This window comes from Corythoichthys intestinalis, chromosome 22, assembly GCF_030265065.1.
Source record: "Corythoichthys intestinalis isolate RoL2023-P3 chromosome 22, ASM3026506v1, whole genome shotgun sequence".
Taxonomy (NCBI): Eukaryota; Metazoa; Chordata; class Actinopteri; order Syngnathiformes; family Syngnathidae; genus Corythoichthys; species Corythoichthys intestinalis.
The window spans coordinates 30,709,231-30,722,437 of NC_080416.1; the positions used below are offsets into that span (position 1 = coordinate 30,709,231).

General features: G+C 38.8%; 1 protein-coding gene across 10 annotated transcripts in view; it reads right to left on the reverse strand.

Annotated features, from left to right (window-relative positions):
• Window positions 1–655: 655 nt before the first annotated feature.
• The window catches only part of elmo1 (engulfment and cell motility 1 (ced-12 homolog, C. elegans)), a 201,678-nt gene continuing 189,126 nt past the window's right edge, over window positions 656–13,207 (reverse strand). For 5 of the 10 annotated variants that reach the window (XM_057827714.1, XM_057827712.1, XM_057827710.1 and 2 more), the window contains 5 exons: window positions 7,324–7,436; window positions 7,024–7,131; window positions 3,062–3,144; window positions 2,909–2,986; window positions 656–1,694 (listed from right to left, as the gene is read on the reverse strand). In XM_057827714.1, the coding sequence (XP_057683697.1) occupies window positions 1,494–1,694; window positions 2,909–2,986; window positions 3,062–3,144; window positions 7,024–7,131; window positions 7,324–7,436 (583 nt within the window). In that variant the 3' untranslated portion in view covers window positions 656–1,493. The remainder of the gene's footprint in view (window positions 1,695–2,908; window positions 2,987–3,061; window positions 3,145–7,023; window positions 7,132–7,323; window positions 7,437–13,207) is intronic. The other 5 variants (XM_057827709.1, XM_057827708.1, XM_057827716.1 and 2 more) reach the window with 5 other exon arrangements.

Consider the following 13,207-nt stretch of genomic DNA (forward strand, 5'->3'; position numbering starts at 1 on the left):
AACGGTATATATATATATTTAAAAAAAAAAAAAAAACGATCTACGTACAACAAAAGAACTAACTTGTATAGAAAAAGTCCGCTAGCTTAAATGCTAAAAAATGCTAGTTTTTTTTTTTTTTAAACAATGCTCTTAACGAATGGTTCAGACACATATGCCCACAAAAACTGCTAAATACACCTATAAACTAAGAAAGCATAAAAAAAAATCTCAAAAGTTTAGCTTACGTTGGTCTGAACAGAGAGCAGTTGGATTCAGCCATGTGAAAAGAGGCAGACTAGAGGGCAGTGTATCTACCCTCATCAATAAAACGCCACTTTAAACGAATACTCGAAGCAAAATTTAATTCGAATATTTTTTGTAATCGAATACTCGAGTTAATCGTTGCAGCACTACTATTTTGAAATTAAAAGGATCGTATCTCCAGTTTTCTGTGGTCAATCGGTGCAAAATAAAAACTGGGAGAGGTGAAAATCCGTGCTTTTGAGTCATGATGGGAGCAGCGCTCAAAACACACGGTTGAACAGGCTTGCGTCTGATTGGTGTAATGGAGTCGTGATTATTGTGACGTCTCATTGGTGAAATCGGTAGAGCTACCACGGTAATACACCAGGCACATCTACTCTTAGAAGTACATGTAATGCGTTACTCTTAATCTCTGGTCTTATGTATTCTGTCAAATACATTGTGAAAAACGCTTTTATCAATATAACACAATGTTATTTTTGACTCTTTTGGGGTTCTTTTAATTTCTACCTTTCCAGAGCACTGATATGGTGAATTTGTCATTAACAAAGAGAGTAATGCACTTTACATCTTTCAACCTTTAATGTAAACAGCAGTTTTGTGGGACTTGGGAAAAATCCTAAAGACAAAATGTGACTGGTTTAAATAGAAAGGGAATTGGAGGAATGCATATGTAAGGGGGTGTAAATACTGTATTTTTATATATAAAAAAAATCATACTAGAAATCACAACCATGATCTTTTTTTAAATAAAAACAATACATTAACTTTCAATTTTTTTCTTCAAGACATGAGCTTCCCTTTCCTCCCAGAAATCTTCATTAACAGCTTTACAATTAAGAACACAAAATGATAAAGTAAATATTGCTCAGGAATGTGGCATACAGCAGTCGTTTAGGGAATTTGTGACAGCAAACACTGTTGTAACAGTCTTGAGCGGACAAGAAGTGACCAGTTTGTGGTGTGGGGAAACATTTAGCTGCCACAATTACGGTGGAACTCGGAGTGTCATGTGACAGTAAATAAGTGGACTACAATTAACATGGCCGCCCCTCCCTGCACAAAAGCCCTGAGGACAAATCATAGAAAAAATTTAAGGTAAGACTTCCTGGTTTCTTCGCATCTCCATGGTGACGGACGGAAAAAACCCTCAATCACAGTTCTTGGAATCATCCAGTTTTAAGGTAGGAAAACAAGAAAGGCGGGGAAAAAAAAGGTCCAGTGAGTACAGCAGGGCTAAGCAAAAGCTAGTTACAATCGTAAACAAAGTCATAGTTGCTGGGCTCTTTGGGAATAGGGGGCGGCGCTTCAGGGATCTGGATGTTTTCCAGGTCCAGTAGGCGTAGCTTCATCTCCATGGAGAGCAGCGTGTCCATGTCGGATTTGGTGTAGTCGCTGGTCATCTCCTTGCCCAGGAGCGCGTTCAGACCATCGGTCCACACGCAGTACTGTATGAAAGTAAGGACAAAAAAAAAAATTATATTCACAGAATTTTTTTTTTCATTGACGATGACAAAACAAATGCCAGTTTCTGTCATATATTCATAAATGTGTGACATTTTCTTATTGTAAGCCTGTTGCGATATTCAATAGGTCAATTCATCGCACGGTAAATGAAAATGAGGGCGGTAATTTTCCCGTGTGCTAATTGCATTTGAAAATCCAGTTCCTTTCACAGATGTTCTTTAACTCTACAGCGTGCTGATGACCAAAGTTCAGACATACAAAATAAGGGAACACATAGATGTTAGCATTGCTACATTGAGGCTAATGGGAAAAAAATTATGTACTAATCACTTTAGCAGTTTTCTCTGAAACGCGACACTACAAACATGAAAACTCGCTGGTTTACAGCATTTGCAAACGATGTGAAAAAAATCTGACACCACATGTATGACGAAAAGTACTTTTTTTTACGGTTAGTGGCTAATCAAATGTACTTCGCGTGAACATCTCAAAAAAAAAAAGCACACCATGTTCAACATGTAAATAAAGATTTCTTGAGTTAATCTCACATACTTCTGATTCTACACTAATACTAGCTTTAAAATGACACCCATTATGAAAAATCTGACAATGGCTTCAAATGTGCTAATATGTACACTCTGCATCAAATAAACACTTTGGGTTTCTCACCTAATTTATCTCCACTTAGCTAGCTTTAAAATGACTCGTTATGCATTGTGTGTGTGTTTTTTCTTTATAGAATAATTTATGAGACAATGTATCGCCTACTAAAATTTGTTATCACGCCACCCTCTCACGCTGACCATTACCAATGACTGGTAGTTAACTTATTCCCTACCAAAGACGTATAAACAATGTTTTTCTTCTTTTGGCCTTTAAAGGTCTTTGCTGAGTGTTCATCACACACTAAATGTAACTCATAGCGTTAGCATAACATCTGCTAAAACTTTTGTGTTTTCGTTACCATTGGAAAACCCTCACAAAGTTGATGTCCTTGTAGACGCTATAATATGTGCTCATGTTCATTCGAAATTGTTGGAAACCTTTACTTTTCAAATTCATTTTTGGACAAGATGAGGAAAAACCCTTTTTTAAATGATTGAAGTATGACTCAGACTAATATGTCTGCAAAAGCAGTACTGCACAGCAACAACATTGCCATCAAAAATATTTTTAAAAAAGCATCACAAATCACCTCGTGCTTGTCTGGTGCGATAAAGTTTAAATACTCATCCGACTCATAAAGGATTGAGAAGGCTAACTCCAACACCTCCTGCAGGGAAATAAAATTTATGACATATTAATCAACAATACATTTACAATCCTGCCTACTGTTACATTAGCGCACCTTGTTCTGCTTGAGAGCACCCTTCTCTTTCATGTGAGGACAGTCTTTTCCTGTGATGACGGCCTTAATGTCTGCCACGGGCACTGTGGAGAAACACTGGTTGTGGTTAAATGTCGATGTATCTGTCTACAGAATCTATGGCCCACCCGCGGGTTTAATCTGCCTGACAGGCATGTTGTTGCTCATACATACTGTACAGGCAGAATTGCATGCTTTTGGCATTGGCATTTGTGAGTGCATGTACCACTGCACTTGGCACACTTCTGTGTCTGCAGTCAAAATGGATTATGCGCCCAGTGGCAGCCAATAAGTTAAAGCAACACTAGGGAACTTTCAGTTTTGGGAGATTTTAGTGGCACAGGTGGACAAAAGCGGTAGTGTTTTGCCTTAAGGAAGACTGTATTTCCCATTAGGACCAGCACACAGAATCATAAAATCTTGGTCCCCTGCAGTTGGATTCAACGACATTTTTGTTTCCAGCGGCAGTTTGGTGGATGAATAGTGATGAGGTAATGAATCCAGTTGTGGCTAAACAACTACTACCATAGACTTCACTATCAGTTGACAGGACACGGAGCCAATCCATACCGTTCTAATATTTTCAAAACCAAAGCTGCAAACGACTTAAAACCAAAACAGGCACCTCCCTTAGGCATATAGACCCCAATCACATGACGTCACAACTCCGCCCCCCTGACTTGATCCGCCATATTGTCCGTCAGCTCGTCGTGTTTACACATTACCGCCACGTACATTCCTCTTATTACGGTGTGTTTTTCTGCTCGTTAACATTAATAATCAAAATGGTGAAGGCGTGTGTGGCGGTTGGTTGCAGTAACAGGGAAGACAGACGGCGAGACGAAGTTCTACCGTATTCCTAGAGACCTGAAGAGGAGAGCGAGATTGACTGCTGCAATTCGACGAGAATACTTGGCACCAAACGATCACCACAGACTATGTAGTAGTCATTTTATATCTGGTAAGATGCATTTAATATATATTTAGAGGGTTTTGGGCTGACAACCACAATTAAGATCATTGCGAGGCTAATCGCCGAAAACATACAGTTTCAAATTCAAGATGTTTATTTCTTCCACCATAATTAGTTTTTGAATAATATTTAGCTGGTACCAAGTGAAAGAAGCTGGCCTCGTCTACGGATCATCTGTTAAACAGGGGTGTCCAAACTTTTTGCAAAGGGGGCCAGATTTGGTGTGGTAAAAATGTGGGGGGCTACCTTGGCTAATTTACGTAGAACAATATATTTAAAGAAATTTTAGCAAGCCCTTCTGTGTGCCACATTTGCTTTATTATTATTATTTTTAATTCATAATTTCAACAATCTCGCCTTTGTGGCGTTCTCTTTCAACCCTCGGGCTCTTGCGAAATACTGCTGCTCTGAAATTAAACTAGCTTCAAGTTGCTTTAATTTCTCGCTGCGTATTTTCACTGTAATCTCGTCGTACATGTCAGCGTGTCTTGTTCGGTAATACCATTATCGCGTCACATCGAACTCTGAAAACAGCGACTGTCTCTTTGCAAATGAGGCAGGCACAGTTGTTGCGTATTTTATTGAAGAAATAGTCCAATATCCACCTATCCTTGAAGCGTCGGCCATCGCAGTCAACTTTTTTTTTTTTAATTGATTGTCGCCATTTTAGAAAATAGGAAGTAAAGGGTCACACGGGGTAATGTTGCTTAGAGTGCTGCTCTTAAAGTTTTTCAAACTTTCGTGAGAATAGGCTGAGTTTCTGTGGACAAGATAGTTGTAGATATCAGGGTAGCAGATATCAGGCAAAGACGGCGAAGACAGCGGGTCGAAAAATATCGATTTAGGCGTCAAATATGGATCTGGCGAATGGATCGACCGAAGCTTTTCCACATAACGCCTTTTATGCAACACATCCAATGAGTTTACAGCATCTGAAGGCACCGGGGCTTCCATGAATTGCACTATAAATTGCACGATAAATTAAGCCCATTGAGAATACGCACATACAATGACGGACAATATGGCGGCACAATACAGCGACACATCATTGTGTGACGTTGGTGATTGGGGTCTATATGAGTGTCCATGAGCAGCGACATAAAAAAATTCAAAGTCGTTCCCTAATAAAATCCTGATTATTTTTTATACAAGTATAACAAAATTAAAAAACGGCTATAAAATTTTCAAATGTTACGCTAGATGCACAAAAATCATCAAATGCAGAGATGATTAGCTATATTTTCAGGATCAATAGCAATATTTAACATATAAGTTTTTGCCCAAAATAGCAACTTATATGTTTTTAAGTTTTCAAAAGCTAATATCAATTTTCACATCAGAAACATAATACTTGAGGAAAGCATGCAGAATCATCTTAATTTTACTCAACAAAAGCAAAATTAGCATTTTTCTATATACAATCCCAACTTATTTAGGTTGAATTCCACTGTTGTGTAGAGATACAAAATCCAATATGGTGGCCGTCACAAAACAGCTTTTTAAGTTGAAAATTCTTGTAAATAAATGCCTAAATCGCGGAATTTCTTTAGATATGGACGTAAAACAGTCTTGATTCTTGGTTAAAAGCAAAACACGGGCAGTTATCATTCATTTTATGAAATATTTCAAGCAAAAGTTACGGTATGGTGCAATCCAACATGGCGGCCGTTGCGAAATGGAGCTTTGCAAGTTAAAAATTCTTGTTAATAAATGCTTAAACCACGGAATTTCTTTATATATGGACGTAAAACAGTCTAGAATCTTGGTTAAAAGGAAAAAAGGCAGTTATCATTCATTTTACGTAAAAATTTCAAGCAAAAGTTATGGTATTGTGTAATCCAACATGGCGGCCGTCATGAAACAGCTTTGCAAGTTGAAAATTATCGTAAATAAATGCTTAAATCGCGGAATTTCTATATACATGGACGTAAAACAGTCTAGATTCTTGGTTAAAAGCAAAAAACGGGCACTTATCATTCATTTTACGTAAATATTTCAAGCAAAAGTTACGGTATTGCGTAATTCAACATGGCGGCCGTCACGAAATGGAGCTTTTCAAATTGAAAATTCTTATCAATAAATGCTTAAATCGCGGAATTTCTATAGATATGGACGTAAAACGGTAGATTCTTGGTTAAAAGCAAAAAACTGGCAGTTATCATTCGTTTTACGTAAATATTTCAAGCTAAAGTTGGGCAAACTTTTTCCGTGCATTTTTTTCCCACAACGTTTCAAAGTGCATGCATGGGGCTCCTTTTTATAATAATTACCATGAATGCTCAACCAAACCACTCTTGAGAAACTCCTGCCTGCTTGTATGCAGTAAAACATTCGTCTTTTTTCACCTAAATCTGGCGCTGGAATGCAGCGTGTTTGAGTTTATCACAGTAAAAGCTCTGCCTGGGTCGACCCCCAACAGGAAGGCATGGCGCAATGTTTGTCGGAGCTGTCTTGTCAACTGATGGTGAAGTCTATGCTACTGCATAAGTACTCGCTGCTAGTCACTTTATTTCCAATCTGTGTACACTGTAACCCGTGTTTTTATATTACCTTTATTGTATTTTTGCTTTTATGTGGTGAACGTTATGGTGAAGCTTTAAATCTCCTTGTACTCTGTACAACGACAAGGAAGGCTTTCTATTCTGTTAAATTAAAAGGAAGTGATGTTATGTATCTGTATCTATCTAGGTATCTATCATAATTTGCACTAACAACAGACATCCAATTCACTTAAACTGGTAGGACTGGCTGTAAATGCACATTGTTCAGCGCCATTAACTGCGTAATTTGCATCTCCCAGCCCAAATGGATTGGACGTCGAGCGCCATTAATGGCATCCAGTGAATAAAATCATTCGGCCAGAAATAAACTGGTCCGGGTACACATGAGATCCAATTGCAAAGAATGTGGCCCGTGAACCAGTTTGACACCCCTGGTCTACAGGTCGTTACTCTAAAATGGCGGAACTCACGTTTGTCCTGCAGGGAGTCGTGGGGTACCTCCCCCTGGGGACTCTCCTCCAGATCCCCGTAGTGCAGGACCTTGTGGTTGGGGGACAGCCGGCAGTACCAGAATTTGTCTGCAAGAACAAAAACAGTATGACTTTAAATAGTTTGTTTAGCGATATGCTAATGAGTCAGCACGTTGGCATGCAGGGATGCTCGCTCGCACTCGGGTAACGCAGCCCTGAAAAGACGCTTTCGGTGGCGCTCGTGCGCAGGAGCAGACGGACACGTGGGCGGTGTGGGGGACGCTCGCAAGTGGAGCTCACCTTGTCTCCTGCGACTGCTGATCTTCCTGAAACACGTTCCTTCACACAGTCGATTAAGCCTCTGTTGTTTGATCAGCTCCATTATCTCCGGCTGGATCTTCTCCCTCAGCTCCCTGCAAAGACCGCACAAGCAAAATTGTGAGTTGCTTGCTGCAATTTTTATTTTTTTCATGAATATTTTCACATCATCATGCCTTAGAAAAGTTATGTATGATCAGTCAGAGGCATCTTGACACACCATATAGTCCCTTTAACATTTTTAAAGTAGATTAATAAAGAAGGAGCATTAAAAAACAACCACCGTAACATTACATTAAGTTAGAGCAGGTTTTCCATTGTTGCTTCCACAAAATGCAGTACACCATTTTTTCAGGTTCTTGTGCAAAACACCTCATTACACTCAAGAATTTAGAGGTATTCAAAACAAAATTAAAATAACCAGAAATGATCAACATCTCGTTTGAAAGAGACAAAGGACGGGGTCTGCGCTTTCTAAATATGCAGTAGGTTGGAGTTCCCACTGTCAAAATGCTATACTTATGTTAAAAAAGAACAAAAAAAAAAAAAAACGGTGTATAGACCCTACCCACGTGACGTCACAACTCCTTCCTCCTGACTGGTGCCGCCCAATTGTCCGTCAACACATGTTTACCTGTTACGGCTACGTACATTCCTCCTATTTACGACGTGTTTTCCTGCTCGTTAACATTAATAATCAAAATGGTGAAGGCGTGTGTGGCGGTCGGTTGCAATAACAGAGAAGATAGACGGAGAAGACGGAGAGACTTGAAGTTCTACCGGATTCCGAGAGACCCGGAGAGAAGAGAGCGAGATGGGCTGCTGCAATTCGACGAGAAAACTGGGCTCCAAACGATTACCACAGATTATGTAGTAGTCATTTTATATCTGGTAAGATGCATTTAATATATATTTAGAGGGTTTTGGGCTGACAACCACAATTAAGATCATTGCTAGGCTAATCGCCGACAACATACACGTATGTATGTAGTGAGAGTGCTATCGCTAAACCATATAAACATTAAAAGCCCTAACTCCATTGACAAACGACATGAAATACATTAGACTTGACAGTGGATGTTAGCAATAACAAAAGATTTTGAATTGAAAATTTCGTAACTCACCTTTCCAAGCACAAGATAGATTCCTGCCGAATTTTCGTGGACGAGGACCTGTTTCACCCAACCAGCAACGAAGTATTTATAAGCCTCCAAGCTCTTAAAGTTTTTCAAACTTTCGTGAGAATAGGCTGATTTTGTGTGGACAAGATAGTTGTACATATCAGGGTAGCTAGCAGATGTCAGGCAAATACGGCGGAGACAGCGGGTCGAAAAACATCGATTTAGGCATCAAATATGGATCTGGCGAATGGATAAACTGAAGCTTTTCCACATAACGCCTTTTATGCAACGCATCAAGTGAGTTTACGGCATCCGAAAGCACCGGGTCTTCCATGAAATGCATTATAAATTGCTCGATCAATTGAGACCATTGATAATACAGACACAAAATGACGGACAAGGGGGCGGAACCATACAGCGAGCACGTGATTTTGTGACGTCGGTGGGCAGGGTCTATATACAGTATATATATATATATACAGTGTGTGTATATATATATATATATATATATATATTATATATATATATATATATATATACAGTGCCTTGCAAAAGTATTCGGCCCCCTTGAACCTTGCAACCTTTCGCCACATTTCAGGCTTCAAACATAAAGATATAAAATTTTAATTTTTTGTCAAGAATCAACAACAAGTGGGACACAATCGTGAAGTGGAACAAAATTTATTGGATAATTTAAACTTGTTTAACAAATAAAAAATTGAAAAGTGGGGCGTGCAATATTATTTGGCCCCCTTGCGTTAATACTTTGTAGCGCCACCTTTTGCTCCAATTACAGCTGCAAGTCGCTTGGGGTATGTTTCTATCAGTTTTGCACATCGAGAGACTGACATTCTTGCCCATTCATCCTTGCAAAACAGCTCGAGCTCAGTGAGGTTGGATGGAGAGTGTTTGTGAACAGCAGTCTTCAGCTCTTTCCACAGATTCTCGATTGGATTCAGGTCTGGACTTTGACTTGGCCATTCTAACATCTGGATACGTTTATTTTTTAACCATTCCATTGTAGATTTGGCTTTATGTTTTGGATCATTGTCCTGTTGGAAGATAAATCTCCGTCCCAGTCTCAGGTCTTTCTTGTGCAGATACCAACAGGTTTTCTTCCAGAATGTTCCTGTATTTGGCTGCATCCATCTTCCCGTCAATTTTAACCATCTTCCCTGTCCCTGCTGAAGAAAAGCAGGCCCAAACCATGATGCTGCCACCACCATGTTTGACAGTGGGGATGGTGTGTTCAGGGTGATGAGCTGTGTTGCTTTTACGCCAAACATATCGTTTTGCATTGTGGCCAAAAAGTTCAATTTTGGTTTCATCTGACCAGAGCACCTTCTTCCACATGTTTGGTGTGTCTCCCAGGTGGCTTGTGGCAAACTTTAAACGAGACTTTTTATGGATATCTTTGAGAAATGGCTTTCTTCTTGCCACTCTTCCATAAAGGCCAGATTTGTGCAGTGTACGACTGATTGTTGTCCTATGGACAGACTCTCCCACCTCAGCTGTAGATCTCTGCAGTTCATCCAGAGTGATCATGGGCCTCTTGGCTTCATCTCTGATCAGTTTTCTCCTTGTTTGAGAAGAAAGTTTGGAAGGACGGCCGGGTCTTGGTAGATTTGCAGTGGTCTGATGCTCCTTCCATTTCAATATGATGGCTTGCACAGTGCTCCTTGAGATGTTTAAAGCTTGGGAAATCTTTTTGTATCCAAATCCGGCTTTAAACTTCTCCACAACAGTATCTCGGACCTGCCTGGTGTGTTCCTTGGTTTTCATAATGCTCTCTGCACTTTAAACAGAACCATGAAACTATCACAGAGCAGGTGCATTTATACGGAGACTTGATTACACACATTTGGATTCTATTTATCATCATCGGTCATTTAGGACAACATTGGATCATTCAGAGATCCTCACTGAACTTCTGGAGTGAGTTTGCTGCACTGAAAGTAAAGGGGCCGAATAATATTGCACGTAGAGCAGGGCGGTAAACCGAAAATTTACCGTCACCGAAATTCTTAACGATGACCGACGGAATTTTGACCATGTCGGTAAATTCGGTAAATTAATAAAACAAGAAAATATAGTCTTTTCATCCCGCTTTGATTCTGTGTTGTCCGTCTATGTTCATTCCCCTTTAAGAAACCGTCAATGGGCTTACGTAGGGAGTCACGTGATCATCAAGGAGCCAATCAAACAAAAGCCCAGTAAGCTAACGCTAGCAGCTAACGCTACAAGCAAAACGTGATGGAGTGTGGCTTAAGGGAGGTTCACCAAACTTTTAACCGACATTTAGTAGACTCTTGGTGGCATCCAGACGGGCTTTCACCCGCTGTCCTCCCTGCTGTTCTCACAATTTCCAGAGATGGTGCTTTCAGTGCTTTCTACTGGTAGCCAGGCTAACGCTAGCTAGCGGCTAACGCTACAAATGAACGTGATGTAGTCGGATAGCGGTTCTAACTTGTCGAAACGGCTGAACTTAATGAGTGGATTGGGCACGGACTGCATCTAGCAATTACTATGTGGCATTATTTTGTATCTGTCTGTGTGTGATTCCTCTGATAGCTTTTGTGATGGTAAAGCATTCAGCTTAAAGTACAATCCAACGGCGAAACTTATAATGACCGAGAAATGGCCCCAGCTATTTTTCTGTATGTGCTTATTTCTGTGTCATTATTGCTATCATAAAATCTTAAGCGTTTCATTTGAAGAAGATCAATATAGCTTTAATGTGTGTGTGTCTCTCTCTGTTTGTTTGGGGTTTCATTTGTGCGTGCATTTATTAAAAAATGCACTGGGGGGGACCCTGAAACCATAATGTAAACACTTGTATTTAATAATTATGTCACAGCAGCCATTAACAAGTTGTCTTTTTGAAGTGTACTGTTCAAGCTGCAAGTCATTTGTGTTACAATGACATGTTTGCACAGGCATATTGATTTTGATAATGTACATTGTTCAAGTCATACACGCTGTTATAAATGTTCATACTTGAATTCTTATTGCTTACATTACATTTTTATAAACTTAATGTTTAGACTGCATGTACAATTGTTAAATACAGTATATGAAATTGAATGCTGGTAAATAAATCAACAAGAAACAGTTAATCTGTATTTCATGCATTGATTCAGATTTTCAAATTATATAACAGTACGCTTGGGCGAATTTATCGTCATTTATCGTTATCGAGATAAATCTGCTCAATTTATCGTGATACATGTTTAAGGCCATATCGCCCAGCCCTAATTGCACGCCCCACTTTTCAGTTTTTTATTTGTTAAAAAAGTTTAATTATCCAATAAATGTTGTTGCACTTCACGATTGTGTCCCACTTGTTGTTGATTCTTGACAAAAAAATTAAATTTCATATCTTTATGTTTGAAGCCTGAAATGTGGCGAAAGGTTGCAAGATTCAAGGGGGCCGATTACTTTTGCAAGGCACTGTATATATACACACTGTATTAGTATTAAGTATATAGTATATAGTATTAATTGTTTTTTCTATTTTTACAAAGGCCTTGTAGAGTGACAATAAAAATTGATGGCTTGACAAACAGTAATCTTACTTTAAAAAAATAATTTGTCAGTTACAATTTACTTCTACCAAAACGTGATTGAATTTGTTACCTCAACATAAGAGTAATTAGTTACTCTGCAAAGTAACTAACGTTACATTTCATGTTCTACACATTATTACATGATCCATTCGATAATGTCTTTCACATCAAATATGTTCATATTAACTGATTGAATTGAACTCTTTTTCATTCAAAAGGGTCACCCCTTTTTTACATTTTTTAACATTTCACCTATATAAGAGTGTAATGGTATACATACTAACTTTCAAATGCTGTGAGGAAAAAAAGCCTTTTTGTTTTCCTGTTGTACTGAACCTGCACCGAAACATGACTTGTGTGTATCGTCACACCCCTAATATATTTAGATATATTTTTCAATATGCCGGTGAGGCTCTGAATCTCCTGTCTCTGCTGTAGTTGTTTTTTTTTAAAAAAAAACATCACACAAGGTTTATGGATATGTCATTCAAGAAAAGTTTACGGCAAGTGACTATTTTTGCTAATAAAAGACATATTATATTGTAGCATCTACAAGGACAACGCCCACTTGTTGATGATAATGCATACTGAAGAGGAAAATAGTCCATTATTTTCAATTAATTGTACCTACCTGAACGCCATGAACTGTTATGTAAAATTTAAAAAAAGTTGCCCTAAAGTTTAAAATGATGCTTGCCACGCTAAATGCTAATGCTAACGCTCCGAGCCACCTAGCATTGCGTTCGCAACAGCGTCACAACCACCTTCCCACCTCCCATGTCTCTCAGACATCTCTCGTCATTCAACCAAATTGTAGTACTTCACGTTCTCAATAACTGTAACGACGTTGCAAAGATTGGAAAAGTAATTAGATTACTCACTACTGACAAAAATAACGCCGTTAGCAACGCTGTTATACTCTAACACTGTTATAAACAACACTGGTGACAACCATACCAAACTGGTTTTAGGCTAAAATATATATACTGTACTAACCAGAGGTGTGTAGAGTAGCCAATTTTTTTTTACTCATGTAAGAGTAGTGTTACTTCTGAAAATTAGTCAAATAAAAGTAGTCATCCAAAAGTGTTCCCAAGTACAAGTAAAAAAAGCATTTGTTGAAATGTCAACTCAAGTAATAAGTAACACGGTGAGTAACAGCTTACAATGTCTGGTTAA